The sequence below is a fragment of the Aspergillus tanneri genome, assembly GCF_003426965.1.
Source record: "Aspergillus tanneri strain NIH1004 chromosome Unknown AapTan_4_pilon_pilon_pilon, whole genome shotgun sequence".
NCBI classification, from domain to species: Eukaryota; Fungi; Ascomycota; class Eurotiomycetes; order Eurotiales; family Aspergillaceae; genus Aspergillus; species Aspergillus tanneri.
The window spans coordinates 5260-32966 of NW_022984631.1; the positions used below are offsets into that span (position 1 = coordinate 5260).

The window sequence follows — 27707 nt, forward strand, 5'->3', positions numbered from 1 at the left end:
GCGTACCTCCCCCGGTGCGTACCTCCCCCGGTGCGTACCTTCCCTCGGGTGTACCCTCCCCTCGGTGCGTACCTTCCCCGGTGCGTGTGTGCTCCCCCTGGCATATACCTCCCCCGGTACATGGCTCCCCCTGGTGCGTAACTCCCCCCGGTGCGTACCTCCCCCGGTGTATATCTCCCCGGGTACATACCTCCCCTCGGTGCGTGTGTCCACTGGTATATGCCTCTCCCTGGTACATGCCTTCCCCAGTGCGTACCTCCCCTGGTATATGCCTCCACTCGGTGCGTACCTCCCACCGGTGCGTGTTTGCCCCGGTGCGTGTTTACCCCGGTGTGTACCTCCCCTGGTACATGCCTTCCCCGGTACGTATCTCCCCTGGTACATACTTCCCCGGTGCGTGTTTTACCCCGGTAAGTCTTTGCCCCGGTGCGTACCTCCCCTGGTACATGCCTCCCCCGGTGCGTGTTTACCCCGGTGCATGCTTCCCCGGTGCGTGTTTACCCTGGTATGTGTTTACCCCGGTGCATGTTTACACCAGTATATACCTACCCTTGGTGTGTCCCTCTCCCCGGACTGTATCTCCCCCGGTGCATACCTCCCCCTAGTGTGTACCTCCCCCGGTGCGTACCTCCCCCGGTGCGTATCTCCTACTAGTATATATTTATTCTTAATACACATTTCACCCCCGGTACACGTGTTAACTGCTATATGCCTTCCCCAGTGCGTACCTCCCCTTAGTTCATACCTTTCCCTGGTGCGTATCTCCCCTGGTGTGTATTTTTCCCGGTATATATATCCCCCGGTGTGTCCTTCCCCCAGTGTATTCTCCCCCAGTGTGTACCTCCCCCGGTGCATACTTTACCCTGGTGCAAACTTCACCCTGGTGTATACTTTACCCCGGTGCGTGTATTAACTAGTACATACCTTTTCCTAGTATATGCCTTCCTCCGGTGCATACCCCGTGTGTATACCTCCCCCGGTGCGTGTTCACCCCGGTGCGTGTTTACCCCGGTGCGTACCTCCCCCGGGTATATGCCTTGCCCTGGTATTCGCCTCCCCCCGGTGCGTACCTCCCTCTGGTGTGTGTATCTCCCCGGCACGTGGCTTCCCCTGGTGTATGCCTCCCCTGGTGTATACCTCCTCCGGGTGTGTGCCTCCCGGGTGTGTATTATTACCCCTGGTGTGTGTATTTCCTTGCTATATATACTCTGCATATGCTAAAAACACTGCCTGTGTATATTCCCTGGTATATATAGTTTGCGTTTATTTACTTTAATATATGCGTCACCCGGTACATGTTTACCCCGGTGCGTACCTCCCCTGGTATATACCTCCCCTAGTGCGTACCTCCCCCGGTGTGTATCTTCCCCGGCACGTGGCTCCCTCTGGTGTATGTCTCCCCGGTGTATACCTCCTCCGGTATGTGCCTCCCGGGTGTGTATTACCCCCAGTGTGTGTATTTCCTTGCTATATATACTCTGTATATGCTTAAAACACTGCCTGTGTATATTCCCTGGTATATATAGTTTGCGTTTATTCACTTTAATATATGCGTCACCCGGTACATGTTTACCCCGGTTTATGTTTACCCCGGTGCGTGTTTGCCCCGGTGCGTGTTTGCCCTGGTGTGTACCTCCCCTGGTACATGCCTCCCCCGGTGCGTGTTTACCCCGGTGCGTGTTTGCCCCGGTGCGTACCTCCCCCGGTGCGTACCTCCCCCGGTGCGTACCTCCCCGGTGCGTATCTCCCCCAGTGTGTACCTCGCGCTGGTGTATACTTTACCCCGGTGCGTTTTACCCCGGTGCGTACCTCCCCCTGGTACATGCCTCCCCCGGTGCGTGTTTGCCCCGGTGCGTCTTTACCCCGGTGCGTACCTCCCCTGGTATATGCCTCCCCCGGTGCGTGTTTGCCCCGGTGCGTCTTTACCCCGGTGCGTGTTTACCCTGGTATGTGTTTACCCCGGTGTATACCTCCCCCAGTATATATCCTTTCCTGGTACATATATCCCCCCGGTGCGTCCTCCCCCGGTGCGTATCTCCCCCAGTGTATATTCTTTCCCGATACATGTGTCCCCCCGGTGCGTCCTCCCCCTGGTATATAGCTCCTGCTAGTGTGTATCTCCCCAGTTCGTGTGTTTACTAGTATATACCTACCCCTGGTACATGCCTCCCCTTGGTGCATGCCTGCCCCGGTGCGTATCTCCCCGGTGTGTGTATCTGCCCCTGGTATGTATTTCCCCGGCACATGGCTCCCCCCTGGTATATGCCTCCCCTGGTACGTGGCTCCCCCTGGTGCGCACCTCCCCCCGGTGTGTGTGTCTCTCCCCGGTGTGTATATCCCCCTGTGTATATACCTCCCCTTAGTATATATCTCCCCCGGTGCATACCTGCCCCTGGTGCGTACCTCCCCTGGTATATATTTTTCCCGGTATATATATCCCCCGGTGCGTGTTTACCCTGGTGCGTGTTTATCCCGGTACGTGTTTACCTTGGTACATTTCCCCGGTGCGTACCTCCCCTGGTATATACCTCCCCCGGTGCGTACCTCCCACCGGTGTATACCCTCCTTGGTACGTATTTCACCCCCGGTACACGTGTTAACTGCTATATGCCTTCCCCTAGTGCGTACCTCCCCGGGTATATGCCTTGCCCTGGTATACACCTCCCCCGGTGCGTACCTCCCCTGGTACATGCCTTCCCCGGTGTGTACCTTCCCTCGGTGCATATCTCCCCTGTTGTGTGTGTACCCTAGTATATATATATTCCCTGGCATATATAATTTTAGTATATATATCCCCTGTCCCCTAGTACATGCGTCCCCTGGTATATATATCCCTGGTGTATATACTTAGCATGTGCTCCCTTTACTTTATACACCTCCCTGCGTGTATATATTTTACGTGTGCTTTTTCTAATACATGCCTTTTTTTATACTTTTATACCTTCCTCTAGTATATATTTTTACTACTATATACCTCCCCCAGCGCATACCTTCCCCCAGTGCGTACCTCTCCCCGGTGCGTATTTTTTCCTGGTATATATCTCCCCGCGGTGCATACCTGCCCCTGGTATGTACCTCCCCCCCGGTGCGTGTGCCTCCCCCGGTGCGTGTGCCTCCCCCTGGTATATATCTCCCCCGGTACATGGCTCCCCTGGTACGTAACTCCCACCGGTGCGTACCTCCCCTGGTACGTGGCTCCCGCTGGTGCGTATCTCTGCGGTGACTATGTTCCCCTAATACATATTTACACTAGTACATGCCTCCCCCCGGTGTACATACCTCCCCGGTGTGTATACCCCCCCCGGTGTGCATACCTCCCCGGTGTGTATACATCCCCTTGGTGTGTTACCTCCCCACAGTGTGTGTACCTCCTCCTAGTATACATATCTCCCCCGCTGCATATCTACCCCCAGTGTATATCTCCCCGGGTATATACCCCCTCGGTGCGTGTGTGTTTACTAGTATATACCTCTCCCCTGGTATATGCCTTCCACCGGTGCGTACCTCCCCTGGTATATGCCTCCCCCGGTGCGTACCTTCCACCAGTGCGTGTTTACCCTGGTGCGTCTTTGCCCTGGTGTGTGTTTACCCCGGTGCGCCTTTGCCCTAGTACATGCCTTCCCCGGTGTGTACCTCCCCCCGGTGCGTACCTCCCCCTGATACATACCTCCCCCGGTGCGTACCTCCCCCGGTGCGTACCTCCCCTGGTCCGTGCCTTCTCCCGGTGCATGCCTTCTCCCGGTGCATACCTCCACCTAGTATATATACTTTGCGTTTGTTTACATTTTAATATATGCGTCCCCTGATATATATTTGCCCCGGTGCGTGTTTACCCCGGTGCGTGTTTGCCCTGGTGTGTGTTTACCCCGGTGTGTTTTGCCCCGGTACGTACCTCCCCCTGGTACATGCCTCCCCATTGCATGTTTGCCCCGGTGCGTGTTTGCCCTGGTGCGTCTTTGCCCCGGTGCGTGTTTCCCCGGTGCGTGTTTACCCCGGTACATGCCTTCCCCCGGTGCGTACCTCCCCCGGTGCGTACCTCCCCGGTGCGTGCCTCCTCCTGGTGCATGCCTTCTCCCGGTGCGTACCTCCCCTAGTATATATCCTTTTACGGTACATGCTCGCGGTGCGTACCTCCCCTAGTATGTATCCTTTCCTGGTATATTTATCCCCCCAGTGCGTCCTTCCCCGGTGCGTACCTTCTCTTGGTTCCCTGGTATATACCTCTGCCTAGTACGTGTGTCCACCGCTGTTTATATCCCTATATTATATATGCTCTGCATGTGCTCCTATATTATATACACTTATTAGTCTAAATAACAATTATAAATATATTACTGTTCTTGCTACACTGTATACTAACTAGTTATACCACAAACCCCGTGGATCCCCTCAATTCTTTGCAGATCTGCCATAGCCAGCAAAATAATGCGAATAACTGGCTGTGCTGGCCTTTGGCTCCCTCCGTGGCCTGCCCCAAAAACTGCAACACTTGCATGGTGTTGTTTGCGTCCACCCCGTGCTGCTGCAACCGGCGCTGCCATAGTGGCTGGATCTGCTCCTCCCACGGGCCGTACAGTATTACAGCTGTCATGGGGACCAATATATCCTTATATACACACTCGGTTTGTGTTGGATGGCCATCTAGTACCTCCCATCGTCGACAGATCGTCTGCGGCATATAACAGCGGTAACAAGCGGTATATCTAGCGAATGGAATCTTATACTGGCGAACTAGATTAACCCATGCCTTGGCTTTGTCGCTTTTGGGCCCACGACAAAAGTATAACTCGTGTTCGTTCCGTTCCCGTCCTGCAATGGTGCAAATATAGCACTTTTTCTGCCATGGTGCTATCTCGTTTTCAATAGTTTCCTCGTCCAACCACTGCCGTGCATCTTGCACCTGGTGTTGAATACGGGGCGCTGCATGGCGCTGGTCTTGCACCCGTTGGCGCTGGCGTTCGGCGATACTAACCGTGGGCGTGGGATTGGGGGCGATATTTTGCGTGCTCTGTGGTATAACATGCGATATTACTTGAGTTTCAAATGATTCTGTATTGTCATGGGATTGGGACCGGCGTGTGGGATTTGGCGCGATATTCTGCGTGCTCTGTGGTATAATATGCGATAATGGAAATAATTCGCCACTACCATGGGAATGGGGACTGCCCGTAGCGCTAATCTCGCGTGGTGGGCTTGTCGTGCTGGCGAGATCGTCCATGCGGGTGTCCGGGGAATATCTGTCCGGGGACATGCAAACCGACTCCTGCGCGAGCCAATCGGCGTCACAGCCGTCACAGAGTGCCTCGGTGGAATCAATATCCTGACAGTATCGGCGCGTATAGCCATTCACTGTTTCGTCCATGTACGCGTCAATACAAACCGTCGACATCCCACCCCGGGCGCCACCCCGAGGTACTCGTCCACCAACTCGCGATCCGCCACGGCCTCTGGCGTCTCCGGCGTGGGCTCGTCCCAGCCCTCGGGCTGGATAATAATCGCCTCGCTGCGCTGGCTATCCCGTCCGGCTCGCCCACTTTCCTGCCCGTACTCCAACAACGACCGCGGTGTTCCAATATGGATAATACTGCGAATATCGGGGATATCCACACCCATGCCCAATGCACTGGTGGCGGTAATTACTCGCGCCTCGCCCGGGTAAATCGCTGTAATATAGATGGCTTGTCAACCTGCTTGCTGTAGTACGCCTCGCACGCTAACTCGCGTGCAATCTCCACTACCTGACGGACCACATGGCCGTATACCACCACCTTGCCATCCTTGGCGCGCTGGATTCGCTCGCGGATAAACGCGAGCACCGGCTCGCTGGTAAACCACTGCATGGAACGCCGACCCAGCTCGGGCCGCCACACGCGATACGCCACGTTGGGACGGCTTGTCCGGTCCCGAAATATATGGACTTGCTCGCGGGAATACTCCATGCGCCGGAATAACTTCGCCTCCAACCGCGGCGGCAACGTGGCAGTTAATAACACCATCTGGGTTCGCGCGTGGTTCAACCGCCCCAGCTGTCGCAACTCGGGTCGGAAATCCGTTTGGTCGTTTAATATCACATGGCATTCGTCGATCACGATCCGGTCTAACCGGCGTGTTTGCTGCAACCGGTTAATAAACGTTTGAAAATCCTCCTGCACCGCGGATTCCGGTGTGACCAGTACAATTGTCGCTTCGTCCGGTGGCCGTCGACTATCCCATTCAATGCAGGATATACCCAACTCGCGACAGCGCCGCACCATATCGTTCCGCAATGATATTAATGGCACGACCACAATGGTAGTACCACTGGGCTCGGCGAATGCAGGTAACATAAACAACATGCTTTTTCCCCTCCGGTGCGCATAATGGCGACCACCGGGCTCTTGCCGTCCTGAATGGCGCGCAACGCCGGTGCTTGGACGCCCCGGAACTGGATATCCTCTTGCCCGGTCATGTGCTGCAACGTGGTGCGCATATCTGCGATATTTAACCGGTGACGTCGGACCACTCGGCCCTCCTCGGCTTCGTCCTCCCATGGTGATCTCTTGCGCTTCCCCAACGGGCTGGGCTCCGCGGCGGATGCAAACCCCAAAACCGGTGCCAATCGGTGCTGGAGAGTCGAAACATTGCACGGCGATGTGCCGTGGTCCCAGGCTGCTCCATAATACCACGGCCGTACACTCCACCCGCCAATTGGGATGAATGCGCCGCCTGCAAGTCTGCAATATGGCCTAACCACTGCTCCTCGTCCATACCCTCCTCGGTGTCGGCGTTTAACACAGCCTGCGCCAAGTCTCTCTCCTCCTGCATGTTGCTGGCAAACGCGGCAGTGGGTCGCAAAAATCGTCGGCTAATCCCAATGGCGATATCCCGATACCACTGGATATTAATGGCTTCTTTTAACCGGGTCTTGGTTTCGCGCTTTAACACCTCCCGGAACCGCTCGGACGTCCATTTGCGCCGGGTTCCGGGGTCGGGGCCCCATAAAAACGCATCTTCGCGGATCTGCGCTGCGTGCGTGCCCTGCGCTGTGGTGCCCTGCGCTGCGTGCGTGCCCTGCGCTGTGGTGCCCTGCGCTGCGTGCGTGCCCTGCGCTGCGTGCGTGCCCTGCGATGTGTACGTGCCCTGCGTTGCGTGCGTGCCCTGCGTTGCGTCCATGCCCTGTGCCGTGGTGCCCTGCGCTGCGTACGTGCCCTGCGATGTGTACGTGCCCTGCGTTGCGTGAGCGCCCTGCACCGTGGCCCCCTGCGCTGTGGTGGTGCTTTGCGCTGTGGTGGTGCTTTGCGCTGTGGTGGTGCCCTGTACTGCGCGTATTCCCTGCGTGCCCTGCGTTGCGTTCGTGCCCTGCGCTGTGGTGGTGCCCTGCACTGCGTGCGTTCCCTGCGTTGCGTGCATGCCCTGCGCCGTGGTGCCCTGCGTCTGCTTCGCATGCCATGCGCTTAGTTGCTGCACAAATGGTAATACCAACCATAAATACCACACAATTAATTCACCCACCTCCCGTGGCACAAATCGATGAATGATCTTTATATCGTTACTCGCGTAAAACCCCTTGTGGTACGCCGTCACCAACGCCACCATCCCGTCCTCGATATAGATATTGCGCTGTCGATTCGCCACGGTATTCACATGTTGAATGCTTAATAACTCGGGTGCGCGAGCCGGCTGGCCGGATACCACGTGAACAAGCACTGCTAATTTCTCCTTAAATCGCGCCACGCGCTCCAGATACTGCGCCACCTTCGGCATGTGCAGCCGTCGGGCTTGGCGCCGGACGGTAAACTCCTTCTGCACGGCCGGCTCGGCCCGCAACCGGCCGATCATCCACTTGGGCCCCACCGGCCATTGCGTGCGCTGATCCCGCAAAAATTCCATCCCACCGTGGCCTGCGTGGGGTCGTCGTAGATCGCGTGCCATGGAATACTGGGAATGTCTTCCCGCGCTGTCACGCACAGTATGTCGCACAATATCTGGCGTGTGGCCCCGACCAATCCATGGACAAATCCGCGGAAATCGCCCATGGTAAATGTGATATGCTTGTATCCGAGCTCGTCGCCATGGTTCCATGTAATGTGCCCGGGCGCCGTGGTATTATAATGGATCTTTAACCCGTACGTGCGCCAATCCTGCAACGTTTGTATTGGACTGTGGGTGCCACGCACCATAAACCGCTGCACCATCCACTCCACGTGCTCCTGGAATGTTTTCCCGCGATTCTGCCGGCGGATATTCACTATCGGTTGGGGATTACTGCTGGTAATGGGCGATGTGGGGGCGATGATGGGATGCCTTGCTCTGGTTGACTGTAATATCCCTCGTCCGAATAAATATCCTCCAGCTCGTCGTCGGCGCTGGCGAGCACCCACTGCGCGCAGTTACTCTTCTTCTGCCACACCGCGATAATCTCCTCGGGATTCGGATCCAACCAAAGCGCTTTCTGGACGATTATAAAGCGCGCCACCTTGATCACACGCGATAAGATCGGGGATAACTCTCCGGGCCCTGCCATCTGTCCCGGCCCCATCCCAACACGGCCATGGCACATACAAGCACGCTCTCGTACTCATGGCTACGCTGCTTTTGGTTTAGCAACTCGATGCAAAACTCCAAACACGCGCCTTCGATCGGGGTCATGCGCCACGCTGCGTCGTCGTCCTGCGGCTCGCCGGGAATATCCCGGTGGGTAGTGGCGAGGTGCCATAACTGCCGCCATTTCTTGCGCTGCCGTGCTGTCATGCCGTACGGGGGACTCGTCCATTCGTGTGGCGCCTGGGTGCGCGCGATAAACGCTAGGATTTGCTGCCATGGCTGCATATGCTTAACCACGCTCTCGGTATCCATATACGCCTGCAACGGTCGATATGGTGTTTGACCCTTTTCAGATCGGATGGCTTCAATGCAGATTGCCTGGCCGCTGTGCTGGACCACGCGCTGGCTCTTGCGCACGACCTGCTCCATGGCGGCCCAAATGTGGCGCACGCCCTGCTCCACGGGATCTGTGGGCTCTTCCTCGGGCGGCGCCACGCTGTCGGTTAGATCCTTTGGTGCGATTCCTTCTAAATACTCGGACCACCGGGTCATGCGCAGCCATGGGTTGGCGTCGGTAATATCAGATGCCTGAATTGTACTCGGCGTGGACTGCGCCTCCTTCCACGCGTTCTCTAGCTCCTGGACAGCAACCTGGATATCATCTGTGGGGATCGCCGGTTCGTCGTTCTCATTTGGATTGCGGATGTGAATATAATGCGATCCTTTGCGCGATGGGAATATCTGCTGGCATGTCACAGATATAAAGGATCGCTGCAGCTCAGCATCTGCACGCACGCGCTCGTCACGGCTTACTCGACCACCATGCGGATACTGGGACCATCCATGGGTGGTGCGCCAGTGCTTTCGCATATTCTCAATTGTTCTTCCTATGTACTGACAGCCCGGGGAATCCCGCCGACATAATAAACCATCAGGTTGTACGGGTATTCCAACCAACGCCTGGTCCAACTGATGGGGAAAATTAACCTGATCGGGGAATGCGCAATATCCTCCCATTGCATTACCTTCTCGCTAATCTGGACAGCATCGGCGTGTGGGATTTGATGGGCGCGATTTTTTAAATGGCGGAGAACCTCGGGGGCCACACACCATGCTGGCATTGCTTGCAAATAATAACAGGTAACATATCAAGCTTCTCGAATATCTGGTGCTCCATGGCCGAAATTAAATTGTTTATTTAAACGCGATCGTATAACTGCAGTTGGGTGTGTTTACCTCTTTCCTAAATAATCCTGCAACCTGGCAAGTTTGGTGGTTATGTAATAACGGCTCGGTCGGCTGTGATACCCCAACAAAATAATTAAGTCGAATAATAAACATCGACCACCACCACAGTATTATATAACGGAATTTCAAGCTCCCATTTTGCCAAGTTACTTTTATAGGTGTCCTGCATCTACTATAAAAATTTAAGCTATGGTGGATTATGGGTTGTCGAGCTACCCTACGTTTATAATTTGGAACGACTATATGTTAACGAGAATTCTGCTAGCCAATCAGCGCACGATCCTCGCCCCACTGTTATCCGACCCTAACCAGACTCTACCAACATCCGCCCCAGGCCTGTGGAATAGGGCAACACACTTTGATTGCAAATAAATAGAGAGAGTTATTGACCATTGGGAAATCGAATCTGGATATAATGGGATCCCCTCCGTGATGGAAACAGTTGTTGATAGGATACACGCTGAAGCGACTGCTGTAGCTCAATTTCTCGCGAAGCCCGCTGAGATTGGGAAACTCGTCCACCATGTGGATAGAGGGACCATTGGTGCGCCGTTCTCCAATGGTTGCGCATGGTGTTCATGGTTGATCCAATATACTGACACTGGTCGGGAGCCCGTTGACAGAGTAAGCCGTTTGAGTGACATGGTAAAATAGGAATCGGCTTATCCAAAACATGAGGAACCTGGATTGCTGAGCCATCCTGTTCGATATCTGGCAACTGGCGGATAGCCTGAATAATTGGGGTCACTGTCCGATGGGATAGATAATGCTGCTTTTTAGATGGCGCTCTACTTCATCGGGTCGCACAGCATACCGACATCGACGGCAAACTATGACTTTCAGCTGGGGAATGGGCTCAAAGCCAATAAATCCATATTCTTGCTTGTTGGATCCCACACTGTTATCAGAGTTAACCTCTGCCAGATGACGAGGGGTCGTGGTTTCCTGGACATGGTGAGTGGTCACCGGAGAAAAGAATAAACCGGTGCCACTGGGCCGACGCGCGCTGGAATGCTTCTTGGCGACTGGGAAGGAGACCTAATGGATACGTGTCCTCAACCGCGTAGATCTGATTATTGATATGGGAATGATGACCGGCCTGGGCGGCAAGGATATTATGGAGGACTGTCTCGGCGGACTGCAGGTCAGATCCAGTCATCTGGGGGCGGAGATGTTTCTTGGCAATGGCGATAGACAGATGGCGATAACTTAGGGTGGTTAGATAGGCACTGTTAAAAACGGCTGAGTCGACTGGCGTAGAAGATGTGTCAACTTGCGGGGCGGCGGGGAAACCGGCGAGGAAGGAATAACAAAAAGTAGCAATCATGCTTGGCCTCCCGACGGGCCCGGGACTCCGGGGGTGCTGACTGTTAAACGCCACCAGCATGGGACGGACGTGGATTAGATACGTTACAAGCAGCCGGCCCACCGCGGAGGGAAGAAATCGAGCAACGGGGTGGGTACGGACGGTCCGGCGGCGGGTCTTGTGATATTCGGTTACGATCATAACCTGGCCGTTGCTGAGAAAGATATTCCGCTGGGATGTCGCGGTATTCTGCCATTTAATGGTGAGTAGCTCCTTCTCACGACTGGTCTGGCCCCAGGTAACCTGAATCAGTAAAGCCAGTTTATATAGAAAGTCTTGAACTTTCTTCTCATACAATCGCATGGCCTGGATATCCCAGTGTGTCGAAACCTGCCGAAGCGGCCGCACGCCAGACGGTGGATACTGGCAGAGCAGGAGGAGAGGGATGCACGTGGGCCGCGCATGGTGGGGGGCCACGTCAAGAAAGGAGAAGCCACTCCGTCTCTCACTGGGCACGTCGACCAAGTCCGCTAGCGTAAAGTCCTCAACGTAGCCCAGCAGGAGCTCCCGGTTAAAAAGAAGTCTGTGGTCGTGTGGATCAGGTGCTGGATCCAGTGACGGAAGTTGGTCATGGTATAGCCAGTGGGGTTTTGCCGGTAGTACACTGTCTCTTGGTCCGGAGACCAGGTGATCGAGGCTGGACGCACCTCGTGATACATCTGGTATATCCCATGGGCGGTCAGCCGTAAAATCTCCTCCAGTGGGTAAAAAAAGTATGCCGGACTCCAAAGGTGTAGTGCACCGCTGCGGCTCGTCGGACTCGGTTCCGATACTGGTCACGGACCGGCACGTCATTAATAAAGTGGTATGGCTTGGCGGGCAGTGCATACTCCAGCAGAAGCAGCCGTGAAATCCAGAGGATGGCAGCCAGGTCGCTGGTGTAGCTATATGGACCGGCCACAGTGAGATGGACAGGGTGAATCGCAAGCACGGCTGTTAGTGCAACTAGACTGCTGTCAAATTTGTTGCCAGTCTGCTGGATAGCACGAGTGCTAATGCTGCTTATACAGAGCGCGAAAAGACCATCTCATCCAGCCACCGCTGACATTCCGGTGGAAGCTGAGGCACGCCCCTCCGGCTCGTTCGATCTAGGTCGGCGCCGTCACCCATAGACGGGATCGGCGATTCTGTACTGGTCAGGAAGTCTTCTTCCTCCTCATCAGACCAATCACTCGATGTCAAATCGGTGTCGCTTATCTCGCCGGGGATGTGCCCCGGGCTCCCCTAACCACGCTGCCCAGTCAGTAAGTCCGCAAATGGAAATAGGTGGTAGGGGATAGAAATCTTATCTTACCAGGTTCTGAGGCGGTATCTATATCCACGTTATTGTCCACATAGCCACTCTTGGTCGAATGCGATTCACTCTCTTCACTAGATATAGAGGGAGACCGAGATAAGTGGTTGCGTGGTTGTTTATTGTCTGGGGATAATTCGACTCTACGTCGTAGGGTCCGTCTGTATAGCACATAAGTATTCACGTAGGAGCCTGGCAGGACCAAGTGGCAGTGGGTTCTCGCCCAGCAGTGAAAAAGACCCGGGATAGTTATTACCTACCTGGTTTGAGAGGATTGAGCGTCTGGAGATGACAAGGGTGGAGTTATAGGGATACACACTGCAACCATTCTTTCAACACGTCGCGGTGAGGGGACCGGTGAGTTCTCACCGGTAGACACACTGCCGCCTACACGAGGATCGCGGAGTCGAGTGCCGGAGGCCTTCGTCGGAGTTAACAATCGAGCTTGGGAGGCTGTACGGCGATGGCCACGGCGCATTGGTGGTGGCAATGGTGTCGGGGTCACGCTCTCTCGCCGCGGCCGTTTGCGCACGGCAGCGGTACCCGCCCGGGAGTTGGCAGTGGTGGTAGATGATGTAGTCTGAGGTGTGGGAACAGGACTCGATATTGCAGCGAGTTCACCCAGGTTACTCCGATCATAGGCGCGCTTAACTGCCTGCCGCCGAGCATCAGTTTGCTCCATTCGTTGAAGGAAGTGGCCCGCTGCGAGGGTTTCTTCCGGATGAGCCAGGTATGCCTGGAGGGTGTCCCAGATCCGGGTGAGATGCTCCCGCTCATACTTGTCCAACCGGAGGCCGAGGATCTCCGTGCGCTCTTGGTCAGTCAGAGGGGCTCCGCGTACCATCCAGGCCAGATACCGCCGCCATACGCGGCGATAGCGTTGGAGCGTCTTTGGCTGCTGCCGGTCGAGTTCCACCGCACTCAAACCGGTCTGCGATGAGCTGCGGAATAGACGACGGATTGGCGGATGGGTGGACGCTAAGCTGTCCAGGGCTCGGTTAAGGACCCGGTCAAACGATGCAATAACCAGGTCTAAAATGTTGACCGACATCTGCTGGATGCTCCCTGCGGGCTCATCTGGGACTAACTCCTTATCGTCCCATAGCGCTCCTGGCCAGAAAGATTGCAGACCTGGATGGCTCTGCAGCCGGCCAGGGTCTGGCGCGGACGCTTCGGCCAACACCCGAAGATAACGGCCATCCAGGAATCGAAGCCAGTCGGTCTGCAGCAGCCATGGTGTGACATCGTCCTCCATATGACGGGCCTGAAAAACAAAGAGCCGAGGATCCGGACGGGCCTCTTGCGCAGGGTGCTGTCGGTGGATCCCACGAGCCTCTAGGTGCTGAATTTCCCGGATCCATCGGGCCGTGTGGTTGCCAGTCAGGGGTGGGGTTTGCAATGGTGTGGTCGGTCGTTCTATTGGCTCCGCGTCTACGGGCTTCGGGGCCAGGGGTCGCAGCGGTCGGACCGGTAGTTCGTTGGGTTTGATTCTCCGGTTGTCCTCTTCGCAGACGAACGTGAGCGTGGTTAGCGGTGGGCCGGACCAGGAGAAACGAGAGACGTACCTGTGACCGGATCAAGTTGGGATGGAGCGATCTCCGGCTCGCCTATTAGTATTGTGTCAGCAGCCGAGGAGGAGGGCGGATCTTCCGTGGTTTCCACTGGCATGCTGGCTGGTCGACCATGGTCCACGGGCGCGGTGGTCCAGAAGCGCAGGTATCGGCTGGATTGGAACCAGGATTGGCCTTGCACGCGGCGAGGCGCCCACGGAAGGCCGTCAGCACGATGTGCAGCAACCTGGTGTCTTTACTTATCCGCTGAGACCGGGTAAGATGCCCGCAGTGACTGCATTCCCACAGATCGTGAAGCTCGAGCTCTGGAATCCGGGAGGAGCTGTTTGGAAGAGGCGAGAATTCATCATGGCTGGATCGGGGGTAACGTCGCGAGGGATCTGACGCAGGTGTCGCGCTCGATCCGCAATAGTCCGTAGCTGATGGACATCGGAAAGATGACGCTCTTTTAGCTGTCCGGTTATAGCAATTTTGCACCCAATACACACTATACAATTATATTCCTTCAGGTAGGTCAACAAAGGCGGTGGTTGAGACCCGTCGGGAAAGGCCACGGAAGTCCTGCGAGTTGCCATAATATCCGAACAGCAGTGAGTAAAAGAAATAAAGACGGTGTTATATTCTCCTTACATTAAATGTAGACTGTAAGGAACAGGCAGGTGGGAGTTTTTTTTTTTTGTTTGGGGATCGAATCTCAGGGGCAGAATTTCAGGGGGTTGGTCTCAAGATTTCGTCTGTGGGGAAAATAATGGACAGATCACATTTTCCGAGTTGCTGCTGGAAAGGGGTTTGAGAAGAAGATGCGGTTCGGAACTGTACAGGAGTAGGGAATGTCTTACTCGGCGCAGTGGATTTTCGCCAGTCTTGAGATTGTGGATTGGAGGCAAAGTTGAACCTCTGTGTACCATACGGTCGCATTGGTCGGCTGGTTTGTTATATATATATATGTAGGGGTTCGATGACTGGATGCCCGACGACGCCAAGCCGGCTGAAGGCTCTCATGTTGGTTCGTTATATATATATATATTGGATTGAAGAACCGAAAGTATACTAACAAGCCAGTCAAGGGTCTTTCGCTACGACATCAGCTAGCCTAAGGATCGTGTGTAACAGATCCTTTAGATTCTACAGTATATCTCGACATTGACTTACAACGGAGAGCTACCGAGGATCTGATTGATGATTCCAGAGCATCGTCTCCACAGGACTCAGGCGGACTACAAGCAGGCAATGACCACACGGGTCCAAAACGCAAAGATAGACAAATCGACACAAACGATAACTTGAAGTAAAAGCAAGGCCTATCAGTATATATACTTAAGAGGAGATAAAGCACTGACGAGTTAATATGGTAACCAAGTTTCTCCGTAGTGAATGGCTTGCATTGAACGCGAGGGACTAAATGGAGCCGTCTAACTGCATGGTAATAGGTGTTATATATCTTCGTCCCCATCCAATCCTTCACTGTGTTGTGTTGTGTTCTGGATAGGAGATGTCGTAGCACTGAATAAAAGACAATGCAGTAAGTGCAGAACATCTGTCCAGCAAATCAGCGCAATACTCCAGCGCTAGATTGCTGAAAAAGTAACTTATCCGTGCAGGGCTGAGACGGGCCACTCCAAGAGCGCTCTTTTGACTTACTCTCCATGGCATGGGCCTGTTCTGCGCCGGCACCTTAGTCGGGGAGCATCCCGGGATCGGGCGTCATATGTTGCCCAAACAATCCCTGTTTGTATTATAGTGGAGGACAGGGTGGTTTTCAACAAAAATTACGAAAATTACACCACGTAATTAGAGTCTCTAACGACCATAAAATCCCAATACGGTATCAACATTAATTAGCAGAAGAATTCAATACAATAATAACTAATCGATATAAATCAACATGGTGTTGTTGCAATTTGTTGAATTGTGTCGATTTGTATCGACTTGTTAAAACCACCCTGGTGGAGGAACTAGAGGGACTGGCATGTGGCATTTGTATGGATAACGGTTATCTTAAGTCCTCGTTCGAAGAGGGAATAAACAATCAACAACCTTCTTACAAACCACGGAGCGCACCTGCGTAAGGGAATGTTGTCTTCTCTCCTGCCAGGCTGAGCTGTCTCAGAGTGTCTCCTTGACCTACTCCTTCGGAGTTCTACCATTGCCCTTATTCAGTATCGCTGCGTACATACCGGAATGGTTGGGCGCAGTCGCGATCGGGTTGCAGTGCTGAGTGGTCGGTAACCGGAGTTATAAGAGATAATCGGAAACCGGGGCGAAAATGTTACCGAATCAACGATCCGGATCGAAAAACATTATCGACCGACGATGGGACCCGGGGTGGGTGGTATCGGGACGGCTCGGGAACTCCTGTTGGCGGACGATGGGACGGGAGCCGGTGTTGGTGGTGTCGGGACGGGCTCCGTTCGGCATTGGACGGTCGACGGGGATTGTACGGGGTGGGGCGGGTCGACAGTCTACGGGGACTGTATGGGGGACGGGTCTTACGTCAGCGACACACAGCGTACGTGGAGTGTCCGGGGAAGTGCGCAACCGGACCTCTGCGGGCCGCCGTATTCCGCGGGCAAAGGCCCGTAGAGTGTAGGGACTATCTATATACAGGCGTTTTTGGCATCGTTCTCGCCATACACCTCATCGGTGGAAACATGGATGAATCGTTTAATGGAGCCCAGCTTCCGAGCAACCTCGAGCACGACTTGGGTGCCGATGACATTTGTTCTTGTGAACAATAGCGGATCGCTAAATGAATTGTCGACATGGGAGCTGGCGGCAAAGTGAACAATCGCGTCGACATTGTATTTCTGCAGTGCCCTTTCGACATCTTGTGCGCTGCAGATGTCTCCCTTGACAAAGTGGAAGTTGGGCAGATGCTTGATAACACTGAAGTTGTTCATCGAGGCGCAATATTCGAGATTATCAAAGCAAATGACAACGTAGCTGTCGCCATGCACCTGGACCATATGGCGGACAAACCACCCACCGCTGGAGAAAAGGAGGCACGTTAGAGATTCTATACCCGCAAGAAGTCGGACTTTGATTCTCACATGAACCCGGCGCCTCCTGTCACCAGAATATTTTTCACGCCGGGCAGCGATTTGAGCCGGCCATCTTCAGAAGGAAAGTAGCCATTAGAGAAGACCTTGTCAAAATCGATATGCATAGTGGCGTACCGCGCGATGGGATGATTCTGTTCAAGAAGTAATCTGGTATATTCCCAAACTGATATCCTTCTGGCGGCAGATTTCATGTCTTATTTGGATCGAGATCTGGTAGAGGATGCAAGACTCTCTCTACCATCACAGCTGTACGCTTGCGGCTAACTGGGGCTGAAAAATCGATTGCTTTGAAGTCATTCGCGGCTGCTTGGTCCGGCCTGGGTTTTGGTGGATGCAGGGCCATGCATGAAGTAAGGGCAAAAAGGTGTATATTGACTTTTGTGCTACTTAACTTGGAGCAATTCGAGTGGCACATCTGTGGCTGTCTGTCTTTTACAATTTTATGTGCGGTACTTCTGCACATACAGTGCATGCTGCAAGTGACGAATCTTTTGAGCGCCACAAACCACCTGGTCTTCCTCCTGGTCCTGCTTGAAGAACCGCGAGTTGCCATCTACGGCATAGTGGATGGCACAGCACTAGTTAAACATGGATTGAGATCTTTTAATTTATTGGTATTCTGATGAGTGGTCTGAATTGATTGACTATTCTCTGAATGATATTCTCCTTACCCCTCTTCTTCTGGAGGGATGGCTATAGCCACGTCACTATACTCCACATGATGTCCCAATATGGACTATCTTTATTCTGACAAGATCCCATCATAACCACATCGAGCATTGCTATCACCACCTCCTAGTCCGGGTTAAAATGATATACAGATCTAGGTTAATGCAAAGTCCACTGATCCATGATTTCCTTAACCAACTGCACAATGACTCAGATCGTTGAACGGCTATTGCAAGCCGATTCCCAATCCGACGGCGCCAAATCTTGCACAGCGCTTCGAAATGCGCTCTGTTCAGATTATCACACCGGTCAGCCGGATCTCCAGGGAGTTGTAAAGTTCCTGTGGCAAGTGGCTGGGAATATCACTCACAAGGGTGCAAAATTCCTCATTGCCTGCTAGGTGCTTCCCTGGCTGCTTGCGCACGCAGGAACTCGTATCGACCGTCCATTGTAATGCAGACGCACGAAGAATAGACTATGTGGCTGATATCAACTTGCATTGGGCGATGATCTCAAGGTGCAACAGTGTGAGAAGCCTACCTGTTTCTGCTTCCGAGACATGCCTTGCTGATCTCCGTCTGAGATCTCTCTGTCTTTATCGATAGCTCCGCCTTGACACGCTTCGCAAGACTTAAACAATTCCACCGTAAGGGATGAGGTAAATGGGGGCCAATGCCATGCTGGAGCCCTCATAATCCCCAGAGATGTCAAGATCATCCCAATTGTCGTGTCGTGACAACCGAAGAGGGCGATTCTGGGGTGGCTGTTGTTGTGTGCTTTATGCACCGCCTCTTCCCTGCAGGATTCGCCCACCTTCATTGCCATGCGGTCTACAATCTCCGTCAAGAGAGGTCCTACCCCGAGACGACAAACTTCGGCGCTGTCTGCAAAGCCAATGTGCTCCTGCTCCGCCGCAATCCTCTGCAGGGTAAGGCGGATATCCTGATCACGGAAGGGAGGCGGGACCGATGCTCTTACACTAGGTGCGGCCATCGCGGCGGCAATAGAGTCGCGTAGATCGGCGATATTTGGCTGAGAGTCGAGATAGATGCCCTTCTTTAAACCCATCGCCGCTGGCGCTAAATTATTCAACTTGGAAAGTTCGGGGACCGGTTCCCTGCCGAGGGTGTTAGCTGTTTGCATCACATGGTGTCGTACATCCCTCCTCCTACATTTCTTCGCAGTTCGAGCGAGAAATTCTCCCAGAAGATGACGTAGACGAGGACAGAAATCTTCGTTCGGCAACAAGGTCTCCTCTTCCGGGAGACGAATCACGATCGGCAGGGTTTCCAGTCTCACATCGCGACGCTCTGGGGATAGAGTCCATTGACTACGCTTTGCAGTGAAAGGAAGGTCCGTGGATACCGCGTGGAGCGGAGGTGCAGCACCTCGGACCCGGTTAATCTCTCAGGTAGAAATTGGAGATGATCCACGTAAAGCTGTCGGATATCGCGACCGAGGTGGTTTGTCGATTGCACTCCAATGTCGGTCAAGTCGCCAGGCGCACTGTATTTTTGTCAGCGAAAGCAGCCAGAACGAATGCCGCCTGACGAACCATTCGTGGGCCTTTCCGCCACCGAATTTAATTTCAGCTCTAAAGGATGGCGTTTCGCCGGGCTTGAGGACTGTGTTAACAAGCTCGCGGAATTGGCCAGAAAGGGAGCACCCTTCCCAGTCTTTGTGTAGTCAGTAGACCAGATACGATTGGATTTTATCAGGATGACGCACTGGTTATCTGTGGCTGCGGTGAGCTCCAAGGTCATATAACCCTCATAGTCATGGATAAATGCTCACAGGTGAAAAGACATTCTTAATAGGAGCTCTCTCGCCTGTTCACACATACTTAGCATTTCATGTTCGCAAGGCTCACAATAGTCTTACCATGCCGGAAGAACTGAATACGGTATCAAGCATTAGCGGCTTAACTCAGTGAAATACACCAGAGCCTTTCATACCACTTGAACCAGCTGCAGCTGCAGTGAGCTCGGATAAGAGTTCACGAGCTCTTCTGAACTGAAACCGGGGTACATTTTGATAAATATTCTCAGAGGATTAAACTGTTCACGAAGGCATGAAAGGCCAATTGGAGGATCTGCTGGGTACTACATTTTATATTTGGTCGTTGCACCCCTTTCGGTCTTTGAGCCAACTCTTGGCCCTCTTATCACAGCCTGTTCAGCTGAGCCGCCCCCTTGCATACATATCACAAAGCGGCATTGACTCAGCATCTAATTACTAGTAGTCATCCTTCATGCTATAATCATATTTCGCTTTTCATTTTTAGGGTCAAGGATTGAATTGGAAGCATCAAAGCAGTCGCTAAGTACATGAATACATCGACTAGTTCTCCAAGCCCAGCTGGCCAAAAGCCCTACCAACCGTCCATAGAGGGAGTATACGCTTTGCAGTTGATATCGTTGGGATGCTGGCCAGTCAAAGCGGTCACGAAGTCCTCATCCACGTCTCTAAGGACAACATGAATATGTTCCAGAGCGCGCACGCTTTGCCACTTGGCGCGGTTCTTGAACCATTGGATGTTGTCGCCAGAGTGCTTCTTCTGGCGCATCTGTGCCGCAAATGTCCTCGTGATGAACTCGGTGATGAGCTGGCGGGACTCGGGAGTAGGATCACCGTCTTCATCAACCCCGATGGGCGTCTTCGACCAGATGACGAGATGCACCATTCCAGGGGTCATTCCGTAGGGCCAGTCGTTGCGCAAAATGCGATAGTCGGACTGGTCCGCAAAAGGGGTCGAATTGCGATAGGGGAAGAAGGTGCTAGACTCGTTAGACTCCGGCTTCCACTGCAGCCGGTTTTGCACGATGAAATTGGTCGCAGAACCGAATTTGGCCCGGATCTCTCTGGTCCAGAGTATGTAGTTGCGGAGGTCGATCGGGGACCGTTTTAAGAGAGACATGTCGCCGCCAGCTGGATGAAGGGATTAGTTAAGTCTGTGATATTCTGAGTGGGCTACCAACCGATGACTGCTTTGATTTCCTCCCAGGTATGAGGGATAAAGTCCTCCTCCGCCGTGTTCAGAACCTCCTTGTCCGCATCGCTCAGCTCGAACGGGGGTTCCTGGTAAGCTCTGCTACGTCGATAATGCCGACCATGTTGAATGTCTGTGACAACGGATCGTTGGAAGGAGCTGTCGGATTGATTGAAGCGAAGTTGGCGTTCAGAGCAGGGGAGGAATACATCTCGCTCTATCCGGGGCTTATCTATCTATCTCATCCCCTTCTGCTGCTTGTTTCTATCGTCACGTCTTGGGCTTTCACCGCTACACCCGATTCCACACCGACGATCAATAATCAGAAGCCCATCGGAAAAGCACACCCCAGATCCGTCTCCACATCGGAAAGTAACATGTCAAACTGCACGACAAACTCCTGAGTAAATGTGGCCCCAAGACCCGCCGGCTAATATTATTCAGCGGCTGGACCGAGAGTACTGTATGTAATACGTGACGGAGTACTTGGTGTGAATAGAGATGCAGATGTTGCACGTATGCAAAGTGCCCATAATACGCTGACTACACATAATACGATCAGAGATAGAGGCTGCAGGTGTTGTGACCCAATGTATCAAGGTTCTCTGTCATACACATTCCTGTTGCAAAGACTTGTGCCCCTGCATAAAGGCGGGGGACCCCCTCTCAGCCAGAACATCACTCTCAGCCGTCCAATTTGCAAAGTAAAAGAAGTCTCCAGGACTGCATTCTTTTCTCGCCACTTCCATTCGCCAAAAGCATCCCGCACAATGGCCGAGGTTCAGCTCATTGCGACACTGCGTCCCGCCGCTGGAAAAGAAGAGCAGGTATGTCTCCCATCATCTCCACCCATCAGCTCTCTATTAATGATATCCTGCAGCTTCGAGAAATCCTCTGCCAGACGGTCGGCCACGTGACCCGTGTGGAAAAAGGATGCTTCACCTTTCTTCTAACTGAAAGTCGTGGCGCTGATAATGTGCTCGAGTTCAAGGTCATCGAGAGGCAAGTTGCATGTGTTTTTCTCAGCAAGAGGATCGTCGGTTACACGAGCTGACACCATCTTGGGATGCAGGTGGGCCAGCTCAGAGATTCTGGCGCAGCATCACCACCGAGATTGGCTGCAACAAATGTACCAGATCTTCGAGGAGCAGAATCTGCTGGAGGGTCCGGAGCGCATCGAGCATTTGACCTTTATTTCAGGTTTTGTGTCGCGCTAGATCTGCAACGCAGCGCATCTGTCGAGGGTCTCAAAGTGTTGATTGGTAGATGATTGGATGATAGTTGGTGAGACTAGCTGAATCCACTGGGAGAGGACCCTTGCATTTGTTCCTGTAGTCTGCATGATTCGTCATGAACACTGGTGTTTATCCAGCTGGATTTCTTTCCCATTCATTCACTTCATTTAGTCCCACAGACGTAATATATTCCACCTTTTTTTCTGTCGACAAGTATGGTAATATTGATTATTCAGCACCTTTCTCGGTTAATGTTGTTGATGATACAACATCATCGGATCACGTATATTTCCTGTATTAGTTAGTTTACATTCTTCATTTGTTTACCTCGCCTTTATAAACGCCACATGTTTTGGAAGCTTAGTTGAACCAGAGGCCTAATTCTAATAAGGATCGATACTTGCGAATACGCATATTTTTATGGTCGACATTTTCTTTCCTTCTTTACGCGTTGATTTACTCTCTCTACGCATCATCATGATGCTGCCTAAGTGGCGGTCCTCAACGGCCTTTGTTACTGTCGTCGTCTGCGTGGCCGTCTTCACCGACATCTTTCTCTATGGACTGGTCGTGCCCATGTTGCCATTTGCCTTGGCCGATCGACTTGGCCTGGCTGAGGGCGACATCCAGCGATGGAACTCCATCCTGCTGGCCGTGTATGGCGCCTCAATTCTCCTGGGATCATGTATGTTCGCATGCTGCGAAACTCTCCACTCCCCTGGGTTATCGCCTTGCTGACTCGGCCTTTATGCAGTGCTCTTTGGCTGGGTGGGAGACCGGACGAAAACAAAGCAGCTCCCGTTCATGCTGGGCCTGGTGGTCGTGGGCGGCGCAACGCTGCTTTTCTCCCTGACCACCTCGCTGCCTTTAATTCTTTTTGCCAGGGTTTTACAGGGGCTGTCGACCGCCATCGTCTTCACGATCGGCTTTTAGCCTGCTGCTCGACACAGTCGGCAGCGAGCGCATTGGTCGCGCCGTCGGCTTCACCAGCATGAGCCTGAGTCTGGGCCTCTTCGGCGGCCCTATTGTCGGTGGATTCGTCTATGATATGGCAGGCTACTTTGCTGTGTTCGTCCCGGCGTTTGCGCTCATTATGCTCGAGGTCGTCCTTAGCCTGCTCTTGCAGCCACCGTCACGATCTCTGGAATGCTTGGAGACGCCTGTCCAGCGAGACGAGCAGTCGCCCCTATTGCCTGCCACAGGGCCTCCAGACAAGCAGACATCTCCCACGCTTGTCATACTCCTGCGCTCGCCGCGATTCCTGGTCGCGATGGTGGGAATGTGCATGTTGAACACCTTCATGACTGCGTTCGAGGCGGTCCTTCCCGTGTACCTGCATGAGCTCTGCGACTATGACTCCAGTCAGGTCGCTATTGTCTTCCTGTCCAACACACTCCCAATGGTTCTTTCGCCTCTGAGCGGCAACGTGGTCGATAAAGTCGGCCCCTTCTGGCCCGCGGTCGCAGGATTTGCCCTCGCAGCGCCGAGCATGATGCTCCTCAGCTTGATTCAGCACAACACTGTCCTCTGCTCGTTGCTCCTGCGCCTGTTTCTCTTCCTGTTCGGCTGCGGGATTTCCATGGCCATGCCTGCAATGATGACTGAGATTAGCATGGCAACAAAGGCCGTCGAAAAACGTTATCCAGGAATCTTCGGCAGCCAGGGCGCGTACTCACAGGCGTACGGACTGAGCAATGCCGCTTTCGCGGGCGGTACCCTCGCCGGGCCACTGTATGCGGGATACCTCCGAGAATGGGCGGGATGGACGGCTATGTCATTGTCTCTGGGAGGGCTCAGCGTGGTGATGGTGATTTTGGTGGTTGTGTTTACAGGGCGCAAGGAGGACAAAGTTGCAGAGGAAGTATGATGCAGTGGTAGAAATACAGAAGAAGCATTTAATTTGTAGAAATGATGGAGAGGGTGTCAGGTGTTGTCAAGCTGATAATGCTGCCATAATATATCGTTTCCTAGCTAGGATGTTATATGTTCGCCCAGCTGCACTTTTGATTCGAGCGAACTACCGCATAATGAAAAGTTCAATACTTATTACGTAGAGCCCTACTCCAATCTAATTGAGCTTAGAATGCAATTCCACTGGATACGCCAGAGATTCAATCTCATCTGGGAACGACAGACCCATCTCCTTGCGCACCGCATCCATGATCTCCATTACGACCAGACTTTCGGCCCAGGGCATCTCGGCGCTTTGCAGTCGACCCTCGCGGATACAGCGCGCCGCCTCGTCTGCCTCGAAGCAGAGCCCGTGTGCGCCGCCAGGGATGAGGTTAGTTAACTCACGGGCGACTCCCACGTTGCCGAAGCCTTGCTCTCGCTGGACGACACGCAGCTTGGATGGACACCAGGGCCATCCGAAGATCTGTATCTCTCCTCGATCGCCCTGGATGCGCACTGCAGGGCCCTTACCATCTGAATTAGTCGCGGCGCGCAGGCTTGCGGCGGCAATGGCGTGCACCTCAGGCCCGTCTCCGGTGGCAGCTGGAAACTTCATCATGATGGTGGTCGTTTCATCGACGCCAGTGGCAGGGTACTTGCTCATGATGGAATAGATCTCCGTTGGACGGCGGTTTTCGTTTTGCAGCGCCTGTAGCACCCAGTGAATGGAGTAGACGCCCACTGCCTTCTTGTCAGTATGGTTGCGGGAGAGCCAGGAGCTGGCATGCCTACAGTCCAACAGTGCACCGCCCGCCAGCTCTTTCTTCACCATTCGGTCATCAGCTGGAAAGTTGCAAGGGTTCATCCCCAAGCTATTGTCCGCGAAGATGCGGGTGACGACTCAATCGTACCGTCCCGGAGGAGACGGCGAACTTGCACGCCAGCTGGCTGGAACCGCGTCCACAGGCCCTCCATGAGGAACAGCTGCTTCTGCACAGCAGTGACAAAGAGCTTCTTGGCCTGCTGCGCGTTTACCGTCAGAGCCTTCTCGCATAGGACATGCTTCCCGGCTTCCAGAGCAAGCATGGCGTTCTGGAAGTGGTGCGAATGCGGCGTCGCGATGTAAACTATGTCGATTTCGGAGCTGTTGACCAGGTCTCCATAATTGCCGTATGCCCGGCAGGATGACGGTGCATGGACTTTGTCGAGAAAGGCGCTTGCTGCTTCTTCAGAGCGAGAGGAAGCGACGCCGATGAGGGCGTGGGCAACGTCGGTGACCTCTCTGGTCGTCGGGTCGATAAGAAGATCCTTTGCGAAATCTGGGCATGTTAGTGGGATCTGGAGAGAGGGAAGACATGCGCACTCTCGGCGATTCGTCCTGTGGCTGTGGTTGTGTCAGTACCTATTGACTGTCTGTTGTTAGAAGAACTTACCCAGAATACCCCATCGCAGACATGATTTTCCCTCCATGATGATTCGCTACCAAAACACCTCGCACGTAGAACTTCAGCGTAAATTGCAAAAAGGCTGGTAAGAGGGTGGTCTGCACTGAGGAGTGTGTGTCACGGCTCAGTCTAGGCCAGGAGATCTTCATATAACAAATGAATCTATTCCCGCTAACTGTAGCTCTTCAACGAGAATATCAAACATGGAGAGGAGAGGAAGAAGAGATGGATCATAACAACATCAGTTGCGGGGAAACCGGCAGATCACATGACCCAAGGTGACGAGGCCGTCACACTGTGTGATACAATGATGATTCTGTTGAGACTCTTGGGAGGCAGAGACAGGGATGTTTCTCGTTACTATATTTGAACGAGTCAGCTCCGGGCTATTGAAGCACCGCCTGCATCATCCTCGGTCGAGACCTGTATGTGCTGGCCTGGTCAGGATTAAAAATGTGATCTGTACATTGCAGTAGGTGGCTGCATGCGAGCACCAAGATCCTCGCTCCACCTCGGCCTTCTCCGTTCTTGCTTCTGGTCTGCAGATCTCGGACACATGCACTAAAATGCCACTAGTACTCAAACAATGGGATCGTTCCAATCAGTGGAGCGGCATGCAGCAGCCACCGATGGGAGGTGGTTATCATTTCTGGTCTTGTTGCTGCAATTCGAAATGCAATTCACAGTCCGCAGATCACAGCAGGAAAAAGGACTTGTCTTTTTAATACGCGAGATGTACTATACCGGCCTTCGATTTAAAAGATGACTTGTCTCTCTAACACGCAAGATGTACTATTCTGATCCTCGATTTGAAATATTGAATATTTCATCCAGCGTATACCTTGTAAAGTTCATCCAGATATCCTCACCGTGTTGAAAATTTGGGTATGGGTTGAGCCCCTCTTCTTTGCTCAGAACGTCTCCTCGATTCTTCTGGAGCTCTTATTGCACACGCTGACCAGAATCCTTGCTCGGTATCAGGTTGATTTCCTCCAAGGACAACGACCTGCTTGCTCTTTGCCCTTACGATGATTTCCCCACCATTGGCCAAGCGAATCCCTACCATCTGCACCACGATCGTGGGCACTGAGCTGGCCAACATCAAGGATGTGCTCACATTAAACAACCTCAACGGCAAAGGAACCTACTCACGCCTCTGTGAGCAATGGCTTGAAAGCTCTATGAATGGCGGACGGGCTTTAGCAGTCTCCTCCTGCACCACGGCCTTGGAGATAGCTGCGATCCTCGCCAATATCCAGCCTAGCGATGAGATTATTGTCCCAAGCTACACCTATGTGTCCAGCGTGAATTCCTTTGTTCTACGCGGAGCAGTACCTGTATTTGTTGATCTTGATAACGCGACAATGAACATCGATGCCGGCTTGATTGAAGCCGCTATTACTCCCAAGACTCGTGTCATTGTTCCAGTGCACTACGCTGGCATTGCGTGTGACATGGACCGCATTATGGAGGTGGCGAAGAAGCATAACCTGTTCGTCTGTGAGGATGCAGCGATGGCCTGTACATCGACGTACAAAGGCCGCATGCTGGGCACGATCGGAAATGTCGGCTGTATCAGCTTTCAAGAAAAAAAAAGAACTTCACTGCAGGAGGTCAAGGAGGAGCGCTTCTTATCAATGATCCCAGTCTCGTCGAGCGCGCCGAAATCCTGTATGAGCACGGCACCAACCGAGCACCCTTCATGCGCGGTGAGGTCGACCGCTATCAGTGGCTCGACATGGGTTTGAACGCGACTCTATCCGAGCTGCAGGCAGCGTTTCTGTACGCACAGCTGCAAGCAGCGGACAAGATCAATGGACGCCGACTTGAAATCTGGCAGCGATACCAGACGAACCTTGCCCCGTTGGCGCAGAAGGGATACATCACACTGCCTCATATCCCAGCAAACACAACACACAACGCCAATGTGTTCTACGTCCGGGTCACGGATGAAACTCAGCGCAAGGATTTGATTGTGCATATGGACCAGGCGAACATCCAGACCCATCCGCAATTCATGCCACTGCACTCGTCGCCCTATGGCCTGAAAAATGGTCGCTTTGTCGGTGTCGACCGTGTGACCTCCCTTGCAATCTCGCAGATATTGCTGCTGCCGGTGCATCTGACCTTGACGGACGAGGAGCAGGGGTTTGTCATTCGTGAGATGTTTGCGTTCTGGAAGGAAGACATAGAGAACTGACCAATAGCAAAATCGATTCCCTTGTTTGGTTTTATTGATTCGTTTTGTCTCGCCTTGCTGTTATTCAGAGAATCGTCCAACGTATATGTAGCGCCGCCAATACGATTTTGATCGTTGGATAGAATTATGGTTCAACTACATTATTTTGAATGCGGCCAGTAGTTGCTCGAACAATGTGTCCCCAGAGCAGCTGTAACACAGATCTCTGAGAA

The 27707-nt window shown here is 53.3% G+C and overlaps 10 protein-coding genes across 10 annotated transcripts; 5 read left to right on the plus strand and 5 right to left on the minus strand.

The window, feature by feature from the left end:
• Positions 1-4363: 4363 nt before the first annotated feature.
• On the minus strand, positions 4364-5613 carry ATNIH1004_005313 (uncharacterized protein; the record flags this gene model as incomplete). Its single annotated transcript, XM_033569967.1, has 2 exons — positions 4364-5320; positions 5377-5613. The coding sequence occupies 2 exons, from the start codon at positions 5611-5613 to the stop codon at positions 4364-4366; spliced, it is 1194 nt and encodes a 397-aa protein (XP_033425999.1).
• A 23-nt stretch (positions 5614-5636) lies between these two features.
• Positions 5637-9644, minus strand: ATNIH1004_005314 (uncharacterized protein; the record flags this gene model as incomplete). Its single annotated transcript, XM_033569968.1, has 7 exons — positions 5637-6305; positions 6368-6705; positions 6750-7440; positions 7492-7936; positions 8229-8455; positions 8542-9492; positions 9549-9644. The coding sequence occupies 7 exons, from the start codon at positions 9642-9644 to the stop codon at positions 5637-5639; spliced, it is 3417 nt and encodes a 1138-aa protein (XP_033426000.1).
• Positions 9645-10681: 1037 nt separating this feature from the next.
• ATNIH1004_005315 (uncharacterized protein) lies at positions 10682-14577 on the minus strand (the record flags this gene model as incomplete). The annotated part of the gene is made up of 7 exons (XM_033569969.1): positions 10682-11909; positions 11968-12110; positions 12161-12361; positions 12432-12449; positions 12751-13934; positions 13997-14176; positions 14256-14577. 7 exons carry the CDS (start codon positions 14575-14577, stop codon positions 10682-10684), a joined length of 3276 nt encoding a protein of 1091 aa, XP_033426001.1.
• A 1738-nt stretch (positions 14578-16315) lies between these two features.
• On the plus strand, positions 16316-16585 carry ATNIH1004_005316 (uncharacterized protein; the record flags this gene model as incomplete). The annotated part of the gene is made up of 1 exon (XM_033569970.1): positions 16316-16585. The coding sequence occupies one exon, from the start codon at positions 16316-16318 to the stop codon at positions 16583-16585; it is 270 nt and encodes an 89-aa protein (XP_033426002.1).
• A 14-nt stretch (positions 16586-16599) lies between these two features.
• ATNIH1004_005317 (uncharacterized protein) lies at positions 16600-21273 on the minus strand (the record flags this gene model as incomplete). Its single annotated transcript, XM_033569971.1, has 14 exons — positions 16600-16990; positions 17053-17211; positions 17530-17642; positions 18104-18208; positions 18274-18850; positions 19033-19239; positions 19289-19409; positions 19462-19468; positions 19528-19562; positions 19615-19627; positions 19689-19746; positions 20109-20661; positions 20712-20821; positions 21209-21273. The coding sequence occupies 14 exons, from the start codon at positions 21271-21273 to the stop codon at positions 16600-16602; spliced, it is 2514 nt and encodes an 837-aa protein (XP_033426003.1).
• Positions 21274-21492: 219 nt separating this feature from the next.
• ATNIH1004_005318 (uncharacterized protein) lies at positions 21493-21992 on the plus strand (the record flags this gene model as incomplete). The annotated part of the gene is made up of 3 exons (XM_033569972.1): positions 21493-21549; positions 21603-21728; positions 21795-21992. 3 exons carry the CDS (start codon positions 21493-21495, stop codon positions 21990-21992), a joined length of 381 nt encoding a protein of 126 aa, XP_033426004.1.
• A 442-nt stretch (positions 21993-22434) lies between these two features.
• ATNIH1004_005319 (uncharacterized protein) lies at positions 22435-22890 on the plus strand (the record flags this gene model as incomplete). The annotated part of the gene is made up of 2 exons (XM_033569973.1): positions 22435-22642; positions 22712-22890. The coding sequence occupies 2 exons, from the start codon at positions 22435-22437 to the stop codon at positions 22888-22890; spliced, it is 387 nt and encodes a 128-aa protein (XP_033426005.1).
• Positions 22891-22948: 58 nt separating this feature from the next.
• ATNIH1004_005320 (uncharacterized protein) lies at positions 22949-23824 on the plus strand (the record flags this gene model as incomplete). The annotated part of the gene is made up of 1 exon (XM_033569974.1): positions 22949-23824. One exon carries the CDS (start codon positions 22949-22951, stop codon positions 23822-23824), a length of 876 nt encoding a protein of 291 aa, XP_033426006.1.
• Positions 23825-24025: 201 nt separating this feature from the next.
• On the minus strand, positions 24026-25320 carry ATNIH1004_005321 (Gfo/Idh/MocA family protein; the record flags this gene model as incomplete). Its single annotated transcript, XM_033569975.1, has 4 exons — positions 24026-24693; positions 24762-25169; positions 25214-25234; positions 25284-25320. 4 exons carry the CDS (start codon positions 25318-25320, stop codon positions 24026-24028), a joined length of 1134 nt encoding a protein of 377 aa, XP_033426007.1.
• Positions 25321-26323: 1003 nt separating this feature from the next.
• ATNIH1004_005322 (uncharacterized protein) lies at positions 26324-27495 on the plus strand (the record flags this gene model as incomplete). The annotated part of the gene is made up of 2 exons (XM_033569976.1): positions 26324-26787; positions 26943-27495. 2 exons carry the CDS (start codon positions 26324-26326, stop codon positions 27493-27495), a joined length of 1017 nt encoding a protein of 338 aa, XP_033426008.1.
• Between the last annotated feature and the right edge of the window lie 212 nt (positions 27496-27707).